This window comes from Pelodiscus sinensis, chromosome 4 (genome assembly GCF_052426305.1).
Source record: "Pelodiscus sinensis isolate ZL-2025 chromosome 4, ASM5242630v1, whole genome shotgun sequence".
In the NCBI taxonomy this organism is placed as follows: domain Eukaryota; kingdom Metazoa; phylum Chordata; order Testudines; family Trionychidae; genus Pelodiscus; species Pelodiscus sinensis.
Window position 1 is genome coordinate 43671554 of NC_143055.1, and position 19679 is coordinate 43691232.

At 38.7% G+C, this 19679-nt stretch overlaps 2 protein-coding genes across 8 annotated transcripts in view; one reads left to right on the forward strand and one right to left on the reverse strand.

The window, feature by feature from the left end:
* UBE2K (ubiquitin conjugating enzyme E2 K) overlaps positions 1-6594 on the forward strand; it is an 82418-nt gene extending 75824 nt beyond the window's left edge. For both annotated transcript variants that reach the window (XM_075930554.2, XM_006129501.5), the window contains 2 exons: positions 872-1000; positions 1424-6594. In XM_075930554.2, the coding sequence (XP_075786669.1) occupies positions 872-1000; positions 1424-1498 (204 nt within the window). In that variant the 3' untranslated portion in view covers positions 1499-6594. The remainder of the gene's footprint in view (positions 1-871; positions 1001-1423) is intronic.
* A 10696-nt stretch (positions 6595-17290) lies between these two features.
* Positions 17291-19679, reverse strand: part of PDS5A (PDS5 cohesin associated factor A) — a 152618-nt gene continuing 150229 nt past the window's right edge. For 5 of the 6 annotated variants that reach the window (XM_025187940.3, XM_025187941.3, XM_089777847.1 and 2 more), the window contains exons 33-34: positions 19345-19495; positions 17291-18479 (exon numbers count right to left, since the gene is read on the reverse strand). In XM_025187940.3, coding sequence (XP_025043725.2) covers positions 18444-18479; positions 19345-19495 — 187 coding nt within the window. In that variant the 3' untranslated portion in view covers positions 17291-18443. The remainder of the gene's footprint in view (positions 18480-19344; positions 19496-19679) is intronic. The other variant, XM_075930551.2, reaches the window with a different exon arrangement.

Consider the following 19679-nt stretch of genomic DNA (forward strand, 5'->3'; position numbering starts at 1 on the left):
TCCATGTGACCAGCCATTTCCCAGCTCCTTTTGTCACACATGATATCAATATACCCAATTCCCAGGATAAAGTCTAGTAGTAAGATGGCAACCCTCACTGAGACACTAAGACCCTTTCTTGGTCATGAAGGTTCTTAAAAACCATACCCATCTTTTTTTTTTAAATAATTTGCGGAAACACTGTAAGAAATATTAAAATAATGCATGTGCAATTCAGTGAACATTACAACAGTTAATTTCTGCTGTCCGCTACACTGGTTATGCATATTGCATATCTGGACAAACATCAGTGTAGTTACTCTTACGTTAATAAGGGTGCATCTACCCAGCAGTGCTAGCTCGAAATAAGCTACACAATTTGAGCTATGCAAATTGCATAGCTTATTTTGAGCTTATTTGAGATGGACAGTTCTGACAAATTCCTTAATTCTTGTGGAACGAGGTTTACTGGGACGTTGGAATAGTAAACCCATTATTTTGGTTGCATTTCAAATAATGGGCATGCTGCTGTTAAGACGTGAAAAACACGTCCACTATCCTGAAATAGCATCTTGAAATAGTGCCGCTGTCTAAGCGTACCCTAATTGAACATTATTTCATTGTACATGTAAAATATATAAACTATCTTACCAAAATATTAAATGCAAACTCATTATTAATTGATGCTTCTAACTAATATTTGTGTAAGTTTGAATCCTCAACAACTAACAAAAAAAACTCCAAATTTCACTTTGGAAATACCACTTATTACTAGATTTGACGATACCATATGTAGAAGGAATTATAGAATGGAATTTGCCTGAGTCAACTGGTCTTTCAATTGACTTTGCTGAATAGTTACACGGATTCACTTTTTTCTCTTTTTGTATAGTACAAACAAAACCCAGAAATGTTCAAACAGACCGCTCGACTTTGGGCACATGTGTATGCTGGAGCACCAGTTTCTAGTCCAGAATACACCAAAAAGATAGAAAACCTTTGTGCTATGGGCTTTGATAGGGTAAGTGTATGTATATATGTGTACTTTCTTTTTTACACAAGTTAGGAGATGGGCAGCTATATATGAAATATGAGCTTCAGTTCAAAAAAAGATTTGTGCTACTTTCATAGCCATAGGTACATCTAATCACTATTTTAATGGCTGCTTTTCTTCTTAGTGACAACTGGATACTTAACATACCATGTTTTACGTACTAATAAAGTACAATAACACAGTACTTTTCATTTTATAATTAAATGAATACTTTTTAAAAACTTTTAATGCTGGAAAATCTCAGTTACGACTGAAATAACTGATAATTTAACAAATACAGACCTTGATAAATGTATGAAGTCCCAGACTGACCTTCAGTGCAACAGCTGGGTTGATGTGAAAAGCAATTTCACACCCTGAAAAATCTCACTTTTTATTTTGTCTTCACAGAATGCAGTAATAGTGGCCTTGTCTTCAAAATCATGGGATGTAGAGACTGCAACAGAACTACTTCTGAGTAACTGAGCCATGTAAAGAGCTGCTTCTGTGTAGTCCAGCTTGCCCTTTCTGAGGAACATCACCATCTGTTATTTTTAGGATTCTATATAGATTCTCTTTTAAAACTGGCACTCTAGCCTGATGATGCTATCTAGGCACTATTGGAGACTGAAAAACTGCTCTGTAAATAAAGCTAATTAAACGTCTGTGTAAATTTAAAAGGGGAAATACTTTAATTTTTTCTTACTAAATATTGTAAAAATTCTTTGAGCTCAGCTAAAACAACGGGGGGAAAACATGCCTACTTTAGTGTTTAGCAGTGTGACCAAGACTAGCAGGAATTTGCTTCAGGATTTTGATTTAATTATTCAGACAACATTTTTGAGTGTCAGAGTCATCAAAAATTGTTGGTGTCACTCATGATAGCTATCTTACTGTTTTTAACATGGATCCTATGTGCCTGTAGATTGACCTATATTTGCATGCTTGTACTTTACTAGACATTTTAGATAGGGTAGCTGAAGAGTGCACCATTTAAATACTTGAATGACCCTTTTTCCTGAAAGTGTTTCAAGATTTACCCAAAGTTCAAAATGGTGACCTGTTCAGAACCTCTTTCTTCTTAGCCAAGTGACTGGGAAATCTGCCCTCCCCAACAACACACACTTACAATATCGTTCTGGATTTCTTTCCATAATCTGTGGGTCTGGGTGCCATTAACAGTACTTAGTTGCCAGTTTAAATGGTATATTTTGAATAATCAGTAAATGTGTTTAACCATCATACTTGCTACACAATCATATAAAGATTTGGTATGTTTGGACATAGCACAAAAAAGTGGAGCGGCTTTTGTTTGTTACATAAGTCAGAACTCCTTCAATAAATTTGGATAGTATGAATTCACTGGATTTGGGGGAAGAACAACTGATTCTCTAGTATATTGAGAATTAAAAAAAACTATTGAATTTTATTTTTTTTACTTTGAGTACTTGCTATGATGCAATCAGCTTTTTTTGCAACAGCTTTCTAATTTTATTTTGAGCATCAGTATATCGATTGCTTACCAGGTACTTTAAAAATCACTCTTGTTTGCATTTTTCCCTAGTTAATACATGGAGGCTGTGTTGGTGTTTTTATTGTACATAGTTCAAATGCACATAGAAGTAGAAGTGTGTTCTCGGTTTAACTTTCTTTTGGATTGATGTTTCTGATAAACGAGAACTGAAATTACCTTTGTACATAGTCAGTCTTTCTATTCATATTAAAATTACATTTCATCTTGAGTTTAAAAGCTTGAAAATCATTAGTTTGTAACTTCAAGATATTAGTACATCCATCTAAAGAAAGTTGTAATGTCTTCTTGTATACTTCAGAAAATACATCAGACACAAAACTTTCAACTAAAATAGAAAAGAAATTAAGAGTAGAGACTGGAAATTGTGGATGATAGTGTATCATAAAAGGCTTCTTCCTTAAGCAATAGTCCAATAAGTGTGCGTGTGTGTGTGCGGGGGGGGAGGATATACATTCATTTTGCTCGAACTATAAAATGAGCTGTAATAGTAATACTTCAGAGAAGATCACATTTGTACATTATACTGGAAGCAACAGAGAATATTATTAAACTTAAATTTCTGGAGCAAAGTAGTAGGGGGAACAGAATTAGAAAATAGATGGAAAAGACCTAACTAATGCAAGATTGCTCCCCTGCAGTATTCTAATGTGCTCATACTTTAAAAATACTTGCAGGACACAGACAGTACATTTTTAACTCATATCAGTGCAATACTAAAAACGGTTGCTATAGTCTTTCTGTACTTCATTCTAAGGTTTATTCAGTGATCGTTCTTGGATTTTCTTGCAGTAGTGTAAGTCATTTTCAGAGATGCCAAAGGAAACACATTTTTGGGGATTTTCCTTGATATTTATTTATTTTTTAACAATTAAAAAGCTGCTACTGCTCAACTGGTTTGTTAGGTAATAGCTAGAAACAGAAAACTATGGCAATTTTGCCATTTGTGTTAAAATGTCAAGTTATTGTCTTTTCTGTTATGTAGTTTAAGAACATTGTGATAATTTCAGTTACATTTATTTACCCTGGTGGTACTTGTAAATGACCAATTTCTTTCCCTTATTCTTCGCTGCTATTTATCAAAGGAAGGAACTTGGAAATCCTAGGGGACACTAAAACTTCTTAATTATAGCTTCTGGACCCATCACTTTGACAATAGGATTAGTCAAAGTTTTCCATGCATAGAAGGGGATGTAGTTAGGAAGGGGACATGTGGAGAGAATGCTTTATTTGATCAATGTCATCCCTGGATTTTCTGTTGCCAAGTACTTCATTTTTTGTGGTATTGTAAAAACTGTCCTCCCAATACAGTTCTGTTCAAATGCATATTAGTACAGATGCCAGTGTGTCCTTTCTTGCCACTCTCCCCTTCTAAGGGCTTAGTAACTAAGGTACTTGTCTCAGTGCTACCTCAGATGCTGGTAGCAAGGAAGATTCTCAAGACATGGATGGGGGAGAAGTGACCCAATATAAAATGGACATTCGTAACTTGAGTTCCCTATGAATCTTTAGTTTGAGTCCTTTGTAGGGAATGTTTTTCTATTCTTGGGTGACTATCAGAGTTGAATATAAGGGTATGTACCAGATTAGTCTAACTGCAGCCAGGGCTGAACCATAGGACTATCTTGCTGTTAGATGTTCAATTGTTTAGTCTTTACAAAGATACTGTTAATTGTAGTTCAGATTTTTTTAACTGAACATTGCTATATTCAGGGCCCTGTGCGTTCAAGACTGTGGAATTGCTATACAATCTTCTGCTGCTGCAGATTTAGGCAGCACATTTAAACTTAGTTTAAAAATATCTAGGTATCATGAGTAGAGATAGCTTCCAATTTTAAATACCTGGTTGTCTTCCTTAGTGTGCAAGCAGACAGCTCAAAACTGTGACTGAACCTTGGAGAGCCCCATTTATCTTTAATAGGTGCTAATATTGTAGCTTAAGGACTACCTAAATGACAGCAAAACATCATTACGGAATATTATAGCAGCAGCATCTAGTTAATGTGGTATATCAATTGTTCTTGGATATTATTTTTGGTGAAAAGGAAATTCCAGTCTCCTCTTGTCCCTCACAAATTTTAAAGTAGTTTCTGACCTTATTTAGAGGCAAAGAAAGAAGTTGCTTTCCCCATTGTCAATAGCTTTAACTCTTTCATGGGTGCCAAAAGTCCCCCTTTCGTTGCCAAAAACTCCACAACTTCTGACTTCTCAATATGACAAACTGATATCTCTTGGGAAATTAAAACAGCCAAAATAAAATCAATATTAAAAAAGGATACTATCGCTGTCACTCCACATTTAAGTAAAAGGCTGTTTTCTGATTTACCTGAATTTGCTACAAACTTCCAGTCCTAGAGTACCATCCTCAGTTAGGGGCCTTACTGCAGAATTTAGGTGCAACTTACCACAGAGTACATAGGGCCTTGACTAGCATGGGTCAGACAGTAGTATTTATTTACAGAAGTAGGTACTATACATTTTGTTGAACAAAAAAATATTCCTGATTTCACTGTATTTAACTTTCAAGTAAATTAGGATTGGAACACTGATGTATGGAATATAGGCATTTCGTGCTTGAAATGAGAAATTAATTAACCAAAAAGAGACTTATCTTGAAACAACAGATCTACATTATTTGACGTGGATAACAAACAAACTATGCAACATTAATCTTCATAAAAGCAGCTGGAAGACAGGCCGCCTGCTTCAGAGCGTATAGGCCAAATATATAATGGACATCAAAACAAAATGCAATTTGAAGTAGAGCTCGTTTAACTGGTGGCTGTATACCTGTACAGTGAAGAAGTCAGCTTTCATAGCAAAGGGAGGCTTTACTGTGTGCATGCCCACTGCTTGCTTCCTCCCTCAGGTGTAATAGAGCCTGCTTATTGTTGGAGACAAGCCCAGGAGGGGCCAAAGTTGAATAAAACTTATTTTAATGCCTGTTCTAGGGGGACAAAGTGGGACCAGGAATACTCTCGCTATTTGGAATAGCGAGGCTGTTCTGAAAGTTAAGAGGAAAGCTGTACAAACATTTGGTTCTCAGCAAGCTGGAATTATAAAGCAATCCCTAGAAACAATTCCTTACTGTGCTTTGAGCTACTCCAGTTTCAAAGTAATGTAGCTCAAAGCACAGTAAGGAGCTATTAGTTTGGGACAGCTTTAAAACTCAGCTTGCTGAGAAAAATGTGTTTGAAGAGGAAACCCAAATATTCTTGGTGGATGTGATCATTGATTGTTTTGTAGTACACGAGAGCAATTGGCTAAGCAGAGAGTAGTTAAATTTTAATTTTCCTATGCATTTTACTCCATGACAATAGTAAAACAAATTAAAGTTGTTCTGGGAAGAGCAAGTAGATGTTTTCACTGAATAGCATAAGTTCCCAATGTTGCTTTGTTGATGGAAAAGGATTTGTCAGTCTTCAAGAAGATTGCTGATCCATACTTCAGTAAAACCATATACTATGGTCTTCTCACACCTACTGTTACAGCTTCATCAGCTGATGTATCACTAGACATGCAAGGTATGTGTTACTTCTCATTTGGCTATTTTTACTATAATTCTCTGTAGGCAACCTCAGCAACTTTACTTTTCAGATGTATTACCAATTGACCAACTGTTGCAAGTCATTTGCACTGTACTGTGATGTTCCTGCTCCTGTTACCTGCTTGTGGGCAGCATAAAAATAGCTAGCCAGTTGCTCATGGGGCTGAACCTTTCACTGATGAGGAAATGTACTATGAAAGTGCTGTATTATCCCTTTTACAATTTACAACAACTGCTGGTGCTGAAGGAGGCTGCTATCATAGAAATGCCGAATTCAACTGTTGAAGAATCCCACTTGTCAAATACCTTTTCCATCTCAAATTTTGATTTTTTTTTTTAAGTTAAAGAATACTGGAAGAGGTTTGTTACTAAGCATTTAACTTCCTGTAAAGGCAGAGTAGAAGTGGGCTGGAATGAAGCATCAGTGTTTTTTGTCTTGAGAATAAAAACTAGACAACACTTTTGTATACTAATGATTTTTTAAATAAATAACATTTTACAAGATGTTGATTTTCATTGGGAATGCTTAACAATAAATGCATGTTTCCCTGAAAACAGTTTTCATCTGATTTCTGGTAACACTTCTTCCTCAATCTGAGATGGACTAGGAGGCAGTGCACCGTGTGAAGAGGGGGAATGAAGTCTGAGGTAACTTTGATGTTGAAGGAAATTAAAATATGTAAGCTGTTAAGAAAGATAAGTAAGTGTAATGAGCTAAAACCAAGGTTGGTGGAAAACACCTTGTACACAGCAGCTAGGACATGATGTGATTAAAGTCTAGAATATTGTAATTATGGTAAATTAAGTTTTTGACTTTACCACTCCATTAAACACTAGGATGGCATAGCTAACTTATCAAGAACTTTTCTGGACTTTTTTCAACAGATTACTACTAATCCATGCTTTAATTGTACAACTTATGATAGGTGGGTGGTTCAGTTTGGGAGAGCTGTAATCAATTGTATAGGTGGAAAATTGTGACAAGCTCTCCATTAGCTAAAATCTTCCTCTGATGTTAGAGATGAATGGCTGGCTCCTTCAACTTTATGAAAGTTTTGATAAAAGGTTGTGGTATTCCTCTATCTTCCTGGTTTAAAAAAAAAGTGCACTAAAACTATTACCAATGATATTAAGGAGTTAAACAGCCAGCCATTCACATTAAAATAAAAAACTCTTCCCTCCCACTAATACTAGGTTAGCATTTGTATGCTAGACAATGAATTAATGAACTCATGTATTTTGCCTCATGTATCCTTCTTTCTGTCAGTTCCTTTGTTTTTGTTTCAGCGTAGTACCAACTCTGTTCTCAAAGTTTAAGATAAACATAGGCTATGGAATGGGTTTGTAAACTATTTCAAAATTATGTAAGGAGGGCTTCAGTTATTGTAGTACTAGATTGATACAGTAATAGTCTAGGGCTACGTCTACACTGGCCCCTTTTCCGGAAGGGGCATGTAAATTTCACCAGTCGTCGTAGAGAAATCCGCGGGGGATTTAAATATCCCCCACAGCATTTAAACAATGTCCGCCGCTTTTTTCCGGCTTTTAAAAAAGCCGGAAAAGAGCGTCTACACTGGCCCCGATCCTCCGGAAAAAGTGCCCTTTTCCGGAGGGTCTTATTCCTACTTCAAAGTAGGAATAAGACCCTCCGGAAAAGGGCACTTTTTTCGGAGGATCGGGGCCAGTGTAGACGCTCTTTTCCGGCTTTTTTAAAAGCCGGAAAAAAAGCGGCGGACATTGTTTAAATGCTGTGGGGGATATTTAAATCCCCCGCGGATTTCCCTACGACGACTGGTGAAATTTACATGCCCCTTCCGGAAAAGGGGCCAGTGTAGATGTAGCCTAGGTGTATAATTCGGGTATTTAGTGTAAAGGTGGTGGCTATTTGGGTGTTGGAACAGCATAGTAAATAGGCATGAGAGGGTAAGGAAGCACTCTGTCCTTTGGTGAGTGAAGAACCTAATGTTACATATCCAAGCAGAGGTAAATGTTATGAGCTGGTATTTAGCCATAGCTTTTGCCAAAGGTGCTGTAAAGCACACCTCCAGGTGGCCCTTGCTAGAGCTGTATCTGAATTAACAGCCCTCTCATCTACTAGCTGAGACTTGGGGGCAGGCAAGATGTGGCCTACACCTACCTCTGCAGCAGGGAGCAGCACTGATCAAAGCAGCTAGCTGTTCTCTGCACTGTGGGGATGGGGGGGGGGGGGGGAGGCTTCAGCACAGTGCCCTCAAACACTGGATGCATTTGGCTGGTTTCTGGACAGTGGAATCAGAGAGATTTCTTTGGGGGAGGAGGGAGAGAGAGACAGTGTGAAGCCTTCCTCCCTGAGAGCTAGGGGAAGGGAGAGGCTGTTTGCAGGACACACACACAAAAAGTACCCTTCTCCCTCCCAGCTTGCAGTGTTCAGAGCCACACAGGGCCCCCATAGCTGTTGCATATGCACAGAAGGCAGGGATGGCATCTGAAGAGCCTCCTGCACTGTTGGCAGAGTTACCCAGGTAAGCACCTTGTGGCCAGAGCCTGCCTCTAGCACCCCAGCTCCACCCTCCCTGCACTTCTATCCTCTCCCAGATGTTGCACTCCAATCCCCTAGCCCCATCCCAATTCCAGATCCATACACCCCCTTCTGCATGCCTACTCCAGGTCATAACCCTCTGCCAGCCCCTACACTCCTCCAGATCAGAAGCTTCTCTTGGACCCTGCATCCCTTTCTGCACCTCAGTATACTATCCCAAGTCACAACCCCCTAATTCACAGATGACTATGATATAGTTATTACCAATGAGTAATCTTTCATTGTGATACATCCATCCTCCCCAATAGCACGAATTACAGGTAGTGAATGGCACATGAGCCAAACAAGATGGGCTGAACTTACAGCAGCACTGGGAACACTTATCACCCAAGCAATGCCAATAGACTAGAATAAAGCCAACCACCACTGTCATCTTAAAGAAGGAAAAGTGAACTAGGGCCTATCAAATTCTAAGAGCAAAGTTGTGTGTTGGCCTCTCAGAATATGCCATCTAGCAATTTTGGAGCTAGCCGTTTGGCCTGATCTTAGGATAAGGGAACACTAATACAAACTTCTGTGGTCACAGTGGTCTTTGTGACACATTTTGAAGCAAACTCTTTAAAAAGTCCAAATGTATGAAAATTTCACAACTCAACTGAATCCATACTGGAACATATAGTGAATAAAACAAGTTAAATACTATGAAACTCCAGTTGCATTTCTGGAGTAAAATTCAAGGAGGTATCCCCTAAAAACAAACCCCAACTCCCAGAGGTAAGGGGAATTTAGCAATTTCTGCATTGTACTGTACAAGCTATCTGCTATTGGAAAAATTCAATTATAAAATAAATTACTCTCTTTTGCCAAGTGAAGGTCTCCAGCTGTAGATATAGACTACAGGCCTGGATGGTGCTTTTTCCCTGACTCATTCCAACCCCTTCTCCCTTGCCCAGTCCTGAGGCAAAAATTAACCCTTGGAATGGACACTGCCATCACTCACAAGGCAAGACTTCATTGTGAGGACTGATTCCAGGAGGCAAGCTCTAATGGCAGTTACACAATAGTAGAGCATGCCTAATGTCCAACATCTAAATACCCCCGTGACCTTGGAGACCAAACAATCCAGTCTCAGTCCTGTACAATGGTATTTTCCATCTCCTTTGCAGCGGTCTCTGATGCTGGTTTGTGCTGAGAAATCCTTGTATAGACTAGCTCTGATCCCTTTGTTGCTGGGTCAGCCTCAGCTTACTAGCTGTGTGCTGTGGTTCCAATCCACAAGCTAAGTAAGTGGTCATGGTCCATGTCTTTGTTTTGGAGTGACAGTCCTGCCCTCCAGTGGGAGTCAGCCTCTCATGATTTGCTTCTCTCTCTTCTGGATTGATAATCCTCTTCAGTGAGGAACGTGAAGTCAATAATGGACCCAATATCTCTGGGAGCTGGGCAGCTGTTGCTGAGCACTGAGGAGGGACACACCTCTAGACAATCAGGGCTTTCCAGCAAGCCTTTTCATCACTCTTGCCCAGGGTAGTTTGTAGATTTGGAAGCTAGCCCTTAGAAACAGCTTTGCTTGGTGTTCAGATCTGTAGAAGGGGGGGAATAAAAAATTACTCAGACATTGATTTCCAGTCCTATTTCTCCACCTTTGACTCATAACACTGTAGGCCTGGATGGGACCTCGAGTGTTGCACTGATGCAGGACAAAGTAAAGCTAAATCATACAAGACAGGTGTTTGTCTAATCTATTCATAAAACTCTCCAAAGATAGAAATGCTACACACTCCCATAGAAGCCTGGTCTGGAAGTTAACTACCCTTACAGGTGGAAAAAAATTTCTAGCTTCTAATGTAAAGTCATTATTTCTTGTCAAAGCTTTAGTGGACATGGAGAACAATTTATCACCTTCCTTTTTAAATCAGACCTTAACCCATTTGAAGATTTTTACAAAAGATAAGATGGATTTATTTGGGGGTTTTGGTTTCCAAGTGCTAAACCTCTAGAGCTGAGCCCTCCCAGAGTTGAATTGGTTCAGCAACTGTGTTTCTCTGCTGAGGGGCAGTAACCCCAACTCTGTGCCTTGACAGGGGGAGACCAGAACTTCTGGTTCAGCAGGATAGGGTGGTAAGGATCCCCATGGGGCAAGGCTGTGGGCATTAGTGTCATGATCAGCACACCAGGAGACAAGCCCAAGGGGACTTCTGTGATAGGCCCCTTCAATGGGATAAAGGTGCAACGGGTTATAACACAGCCAAGTTAAAGCACAGATCTGGAGATAAGCAATTTAAACATTTTTCTTGAATAAGACAGAAGAAAACTAAGAACTAGTCTGGAAAAAAATCCCAAATATGGGAGTAGGAAAAAAAATCCTGGCTATGTCCTACTGTGGCAGTCAGCAATCATCTTGGAAAAGAACTTTAGTTACGTACCTGCTATGCTCAGGTTCCTTTGAGAGACAAAGAAATTATTGCAGACTTTGGCTGCTGGCTGTGTCACCTTCATAACTATTTGCCATCAGTTAAAAGCAAAGCATAATATATGGATGGGCAAAGCCCAGATCTACATTTTTGAGATTGGCAGACTCTTCCGGGAAGACTCTGCAGTAGGGATTAGGTGACAGAATCTACAAAGTCCAGAGTGACCTGAAGGAGGAAACAAAAATAGGAATGGAGAACAAGATGTCTCAGCCTGCAGTGCCCTTGTAAGAAGTCCAAAATTGAAATCAGTTACAAATGCATGGCCCAGCTATAGCAAAGGGTAGATTCCCTCCTCAAGTAGAAGGGAGGGGCTGAAACGAGTCAGAGTTGGAATCCTCTCTTACTCCTACAACATCTTACGCAAGAGGCCAAAGATGGAGGGGAAAGCAACTATCCCCAGGAACTCCCGAACACCATCAGGCAATGCCTACTGGAAAGATGTGTGTAGCTGCTTGTAAGATGGAGTAAAGTGTTTTGCTTTTTTTAATCAAACATTTGTAGGGTTATCTACTGGAGGACACCAGGACCAAACATACAATCTAGGGTAGTTTAAAACATACAGAAGAGCCAAAAAGACCTATGCAGTGTTCTAAATTTGTATCCTCAGGAAACAGGAGGAACATTGGAAGACCATAGCCAGAAGCTCTGCAGTGAAGCCAAGCAACAGAGTAGCTTTAGAGATAATACTGGTTTCCTTGGTCCACTCATTCCTTGTTCATGGTTTTGAGAATAGGGACTCCATTCCCCAGATAGAATTCTTTTGCTTAGAGTCATGGCACATTTGGCACCAGAGGTAATATACACCAGCAGAATCTGGTCAGAGTGAGAGATGGGGTTGAGAGGGGAATTTTTCTAGAACCAGAGAGACGACAATGCATCTCTCTGCATAAGCTGCCTGAGCGCCCTCACCTCAGAAGATGCTTCTGCAATCTGATTTGAATGGAAGAGTACCTGGCTGCACACGCACTAAAGTAAGCCAAGCTCAGGCTCCGTGTTCTTCCCATCTTTTGTTTTTGAAAACGCCAGGCTTCTCCAGCGTGGGTTTCTGTACACTGAGCAGAATCTGTGTCTGCCCTGTAAAGGTTTGTGTATTTCTCAGCATCATGAAAGTTGCTTTACTCCTCTCGCATTACCTTACCACACTCCTTCTGGTGTTACATGATGTTGCTATAAACTGAATAGTCTCTTGACCTACTGCAAGAGGTACATTGGACATAAGAGACATAATCCAAAAAACAAACTGGATAGAGACAGTCTTCAGAGAAAAAGATAATTTGGAACAACCTTCTGTAATGTTGGACTAATTTGATCAGCCCCAGTAGCTGAATATATTAAATCTTTGCATTAGGTAAAAAGGGTCCTAGACCACCACATTTTCAAATGAGTTGGTGTTGCCAGATAAAGATTTAAATAGACCTGTTTTTTACTGCATGACTGAGGATAACTTTTAAGGCTTCAGATGAGTCAAAGGAACAAAGGAGGAAACAATGTGAATTAGCAACAATTCTGGCATAAAGAGTGGGGTTTTGATGCTTGTGGCGAAAGATGTGAGATGGAACCACCTCTGAAAGAATGTGTCCCTCTGCATTTATAGATAACTGCTTATAGTTTCCTTTGTCAGTGATACCCAGGCCTCAGTGGTTTAGGTGCCAAATTAGCAATTGACATTACCCAAAAGAGCCACAGCAGTGTGAACACCCCCCCCCCCATAGCAAAATGACTAAATCAACTACAATTGGTTAATAATATAGTAAAAGCATCTTGACTGGCTAATTAAATCACACTGTTTTAATATAATTTGCTGTGAAGAGCCACAAGAGATGCACTCGAGTGCCACTGGTGGCTCTCAAGTATCAGTCTGGGTATCACTGCTTTAGAAGATGCAGCATACATTTGTGAATCCAATCTCAGAAATATTAGAGGTTTTACCAATTAAGAATAAGATGATCAAGTAGATCTTTCAGATGCAAGAGTCAAATCTACAACTACAGATTAAGGCTTCTCACAAAATTATGGTGCTAAAATCCCTCTTCCCCCAAATCTGCGGTCTTTTGAAAGGTCAATTTTCATTGCAGAGGATCTTAAGGGAAGTAGTGGAATGATATTCTATAATGTCTAGATTCCTGATTGGGTAACAATTTTTTTTTTGGTGTGTCCCCTTTTGTCTGCAGTTTAAAAAAATGATTGGTGGTATTACTAACACAGACTGTCTCAGAGGGCTAGCCATGTTAGTCTGTAACTAAAACAACTTAAACAACAATGGCCCTGTAGCACCTTAGAGACTAACAAATATATAAATAGTATCATGAGCTTTCATGGGCACAATCCACTTCTTCAGATGACCAATAGGGAGCAAGAGGCTGAATTAAGAGGGGACAGGGAGAGGAGGAAAATAAAAAAGGAAAAAAACCTTTCAATGTGTTGGTGCTAAATGAGGCTAATAGAGTAGGACTTACACCCTACTTCAATGCTGTCATTTTTTCCCTTTTCTTTCTCCTCCTCCTCTTCCCCATTTCTGCTTTATAATTCAACCTCTGTGTGTCTTGCTCCATATTTGTCATCTGAAGAAGTGGGTTGTGCCCATAAAAGCTCATGATACTATTTATATATTTTTGTTAGTCTCCAAAGTGTTACAGAATGTGAGTGAACATGTTCTTCATTTTAGACAGTTGGTAGAGGAAAGAGTACAACTTTGAAAAGACTGAAGGTTTTGCATAGCTGCCATGTTTCATGAAACTGTGTGGCACTTTATGCACATTTAGATGACTAGTTAGCATATTTTGCATATTGCCATATACCAATAAACTATCTTTTAAAAAAAATGCTTGGATTAATGTTGACCTGAAAGGCAATGAACAAAGCCCTCTGTTTATTCCCATGACAGCAGCAGTGTAAAGAATTATTACTTACCCAAGAGTAACGGTTGTTCTTCAAGATTTGTTGCCTATATGAATTCCAGTTCAGGTGTATTCATGCTGGAACAATACCTGCATCCTAGATGTCCTCCCAAATCTCCATCTTAGGTCAAAGATGGAATGGGCCCAACTGTCCCTCAATTCCTCCATCATACAGAGTCCCACTGAGTAGGATTTGTAGCAGGGCAGATTTGAAAGAAGGAGCTGTTGTATTTTCACTGATTCTGCTATGAAAATACTCCTGGCTGCAGAAAAGAAGCGGAAAACCTAGTCTCCTAACATTTATTCCCAGAGAACATACAGGATTTTTTAAGTTTTAAAACAAATTTCTACAGGCTTTTGAGGAACAAAAATATTGCTGGAGTACTTGAAGGAAAACACATATCAGGAGCACTAGGTTTCCAGGGTTCCACATATAGCATTGTGGCTAGCATCCATAAATCCTAGGCATCCTTCAATAATTACTTGACAGAAGTTAAACATTAGAAAATCAGGAAAAAAACTGCAATTTGTTTTATCAACAATCAAGTAAAACTTAGTTTACTGTTTAACAATAAACTCAAAGTTAATTTAAATTTTTTTTTGCAAATCGTTGACGTTATTTCAGCTAACTGGGTTTGCCAGTGGCTATATACATTTAAAATAAACAAAAAGAAAAGAGAAGTTCTAACATCCATTTTCTAAAATCTCTAAAACCTTTGCAGACTAATAATTTTGAGTCACACATTTATATAAAAGTACATAAAGTTCCGATTTCAAATAACTGTAAGACACTAATTCACAACCAAAATATTTTATAATATTTTTACAACATATCCAAAACCTAAAGTTATGGAAATGTTTTAAACTGTAAACAAGTCAGCAAAAATAGTTATCTGAACTTTAGCATGAGAACCAAGATAAAACTGACTAGTGCAGTGTTTCCCAAATGGTGTTCCATGAAGTGAAAATCAGGGTTCTGTGAGAAAATGCCATTACAACAACATTTTATGATTGAAAAAAATGTTATACAGCCTCTCCCCGAGTTACGAACGAGTTACGGACCAAACACTTGGCCATAACTCGATCTGTTCATAACTCAGACCCCATTGAGTTACATAATGACCACGCTGTTCGTAAGCGTGGGTCGCATTCGTAACTCGGGGACCACCTTTATGACTGCTCCCTAGGAGCTTTGGTCGTAAATGCGAACAGTCGTAACTCGACCGTTTGCAACTCGGGGACCGGCTGTACACGTTAAATGTAATTTTTGTTTTTAAATATGTGCAATTAAATGTTGATCTCTTGACCTTGTTTAGCATTTGTTTATTATTATCCTTACTTATTTGTGGTCTACTTTTTCAGCTCCATATATAAGACTCCTTATCAGGGGTTCCGCAAAATTCTTTCACGTTTAAAAGGGTTCAGTGGCCAAATAAAATTGGGAAACACTGGACTAGTGTGTCAAAAGTATAAATATATATGATGAAGAGTAGAACAGATTTTTAAAATTCAGTCCTAGAAATCTAAAATCTATTGATAAAAGAAAAACTAACTATTCTATGACTTCAAATTTAACAGCGTCCCTTTAATATATTTAAATATATTGATCTTACTATATTTTAAAAATGTGCATCTGAGTCAGTTGGTTCAAGAACTCCTCCTAAACAGTAAAAGTTAGGACCAGAAATTTGGTATTCAGCTTCCTTTTATGTTACTTAAAGCAAGGTCAGGGTTTGGTTGTGCCAGGACAATGAGATATGCCGGGAATGGGATTGTTTCTTATTAAATAGAAAGGGAGGACTCAGTAGGAGGGAGAGTTACACTATAGAATGACCACAGGGGGGCAGCGATGGGGACCAAGATAGTTGTTATGCCATTGAAACAACAGGGGGCATGAGTTTAGAAAGGGACATCTACTATGAAGATGTTAAGGACTAGTTGACTAGTCTTCCCCCCTACCTTTTGCTGCCTTGGTGTTTCAAAGCAGTGCAGCATTGAGCTGACCTCGGGCTCCGTGTGGCACTGCCCCCTTTGAAATGCTATGACAGAGTTTCAAAGGAGCAGCTGAGCCTACGCTCTGTGTGGCACTGCTCCTCTAAAACACCGCCTCAACATTTCAAAGGGGAAGCGACACAGCTGAGCCCAGGATCAGCTTTGCAGGGCTGCCCCTTTGAAATGCTGCTGCAGCATTTGTGTAGAGCCTGGGATCAGCTAGGGACTCCCCAGCTGACCCCAGGCTCCGCATGGCATGTCAAAGCAGCAGTGCAGCATGGAATGCAGCATCCAGGGTGGGAGCTTCTGCTTGGAAATGCACAAGAGCCCCCAATGGGGGCTCTTGTGCATTTCAAAGGAGGAATGTGGAAGTGCCTATCGACTAGTCAATGGAAATTGCATCGACTACTCGACTAGTAAATTACTCGATATTTAGCATCTTTAATCTACTATAATATATATTTCAGTGTCTGTCCGTCCTCCAGCCAGGGGAAATGCACCCCTTGCCCAGCTATGCCCACTGCAGTGACCATGGACAGTCATGCTTCTCACCTGTCCCCAAGCTGCTGTGGTGAGAGGGCTACGGCTGTCCTTTTCCCCTGAGGCAGCCTGCATACTGAATTCCTCATTCCCAGCACCATCCAAGAGCAATGATTTAAATGAAGAAAACCAACTTATTTGAGCTAATGACCTGAGCAACACTGGGTAAATCTTCTAGTATTGATATAAATATAAAACCCCTTTAATATCAGAAATTCTCATATTGCTCTAGAAATCCTGAAATGTAGCTATTGCTCTGTGTGAACACAAACACAAAATATGACCCATCAAGGAAGCACTGCCACTCTGGGACTAGAGAAAGATAACTGTAACAACATACAGCAACACTAACAATTTAGGACAGTAGTCATTCCTTCAACAAGTGCATCAATTACAAAACCAAAAAAAAGTATTTAGATAGCATTTTTTAATCACCATCTCAAAATACTTCACAAAGTAAAAACACTATCATTTTACAAATGGGTGACTGAAGCACAGAGGTGTGATGCAACTTACTAAATGTCACCTTGCAAGCCAATAGCAGAACCAGGAATACAACCCAGTTCTCTTGAGTTGCAGCCCAATGCTTATCCTCTAGGCAGGAAAAAATAATTTACAAAAAACAAATCAAACAATCTATTCAAATGCAAAGTTTCTCCCTTCTGACTACATACGTTTCTACACATAGCCTATTTGCTCAAATGCAATGTTTCTGTGTACAGGACAGCACACACATATATGTAATAATTAGATTTAGAGGAAATGAAAAAAGGACCACCATATGACACCTAGAAGCGTTTATTTTATGCAACAAACTTAAATATGATCACGTGTACATAAAAGTGTACACTGTATCTATGCTGAACGATGCCAGGAAACATAATATTGATGCAACAGTTTTTCTAAAATAAACATTAAAAATGAGCCTGAACAGGAAGACAAAATGCAAAACAGTCTTACTTCCAATCAGCACAATGCTTAAAATTGAGAGCAATCCTAAACATTTCCAACTTTCCTTAAAAGCTCCTGAAGTCCAACTATTTTTAAAAATTGACTTTTTTACTTCAATAATAAAAATCTGGTGACAAACATTATAAAATCAAATCCTGGACTGTCTTTACTCATTTAAAATTTTGAATATTCCAACAGAAGAACTGCTGGAGTAAAAACACTTAAAAGTGATATATGTTTTTATAAAACAAACATCAATATGTACATTTATTGCAAATTATATTAAACTAAAGTGGAGGAAAATTAAAAAATGAAATGTCTACTTGCAAATCAATAATAATTTTAAGTGATTATTTTCCCACTCTGATAAAAATCAGAAAGCAACATTTATAAAATTGCCAGCACATGACTTTTCATAGCAGGGAACTGAAATCTGTACATCTTATTTTTGCAGAAAAGTAGGCAGGCGGGAAGAATTATACATAAAAGAGTCTCCAAAAGTAAAGCAAAGAAATATTTCTTGTGATTTTTCTCTACTCTTGTTTCCATTCAGTAGACTTCTACTTTTCTTGTGAAACATGGGAATAACCTGGCTCTAGGATCATGACTTTTCAATGTCAGTAAAAGGACCTCCTTTGACTTTCTTTAAAAAAATGCAGCATGAAAATTAATGGAGTAAAACATTTTAAACTCCAGATATGCAGAAACTTGAACCAAGTGTTAAGCAATTTGCTTAATTATTGACTTTTCATAAAAAAAAGTCTCTGGGGAAGTAAGTACAGATGCTTTTAGCCTCTTTTTCAAGAGTTTCTGCTTTACAATTTCATTGAGAAGGATTAATTTCATGAAAAAGGGAAGCATAGTTTTCCTTTTGTTTTCAGAGCTGAAAGCTGTATGTTTTGAAGTAATTTCAGTTCCTGTATAGGAAATTTCAGAATCTTAGTTTTTGCAGAAGCTTGGAGCTTGCCTTTTATTATTTGGCCTTCATTTCCTCCCTTTACGAGTAAGCTTTCTTTTTACCTTATGTGGAGAAAAGAAAATAAGAGTTAAATATTTGTGTAAATAAAATTCAATTACTCCTGAACCATAAAAACCACCCTCACCAATGAATACATTTATGTTCCTACAATATGCTTGACTCTTCACCTGTGATTTTAATCTAACAGCTTTATATTGTATATTTTCTGAACTACCCCAGCACTGGTTCAATAAGTCTGCATTACCCTGCTACGTATTTTCATGTTTTAACCAAAAGTTGTGCTACCGAAACCTGAATGAAGATAGATGTATTCTTTAACTTCCATAACATTGCATAACATTTTCTCTTGTTGAATCAAACTGAATTAATGTAGTGCAGTGGTTCTCAAACTGTGCACCCCCAAAGTAAGTCTTGAATCCATTTTAATGAGGTCGCCAGGGCCAGCATTACACTTGAAGGGATCCAGAGCTGAAGCTGAAGCCCAGGCTCCACCCTCAACTGGGGCAGCAGGGCTTGGGCTCAGGTCCCTCATGTCCCCTCCTTCCCAAGGCAGTGGGAACTCAGGTTCCCTCCTGGGGTCATGTAGTAATTTTGTTCTCAAAAAAGAATCTTGGTGCAACGAAGTTTGAGAACACATGATGTGGAATAGGAAGAGTAACTTGAAACAAAAGCTTTAAGAATTCAAGTCCAGAAAAGACTATCATTGAACTCTTATCTAAAAGCAAGTAATCCAGCAAACACCTTTTCTGATATCCACAAATAATTACTAACAGTCAAAAAAGCTAAGATTTTTGTGATGTCTCACACTCAAAGGTGGTTTTATAGAAGGGAAATGGGATTCCTTGATTCCCTACTGCCCAAACTACAATAAAAATATAAAATAGCCTGTGTAAGTCCCTGCTGCACCTTAAGGAAGCCTCTCTCTGCTAGCTCTGTATCCTCATTGTCTTCCTGGCTGCTCTCACAGGCCTTAAAATGATCCATATCATTTGATGAATATCCTGGACTTGATTCTATCTCCAACAGTGAATCTCCATCACTTCCCAGCACCTGGCTTCTGAAAAATGTTAACACTGCTTTGACATTTATTTAGGAATAACTGAGTTTATACATTTCTATCACTATTCTGAGTTTATACATACTGCAAAAGAAGCTATCAGATGCATAGCTTGTTTTAAGCATATGAAAAATTAAATGCCACAGAATTTCAAGGACAAGTGTAAAATACAGATTCTTTTTCT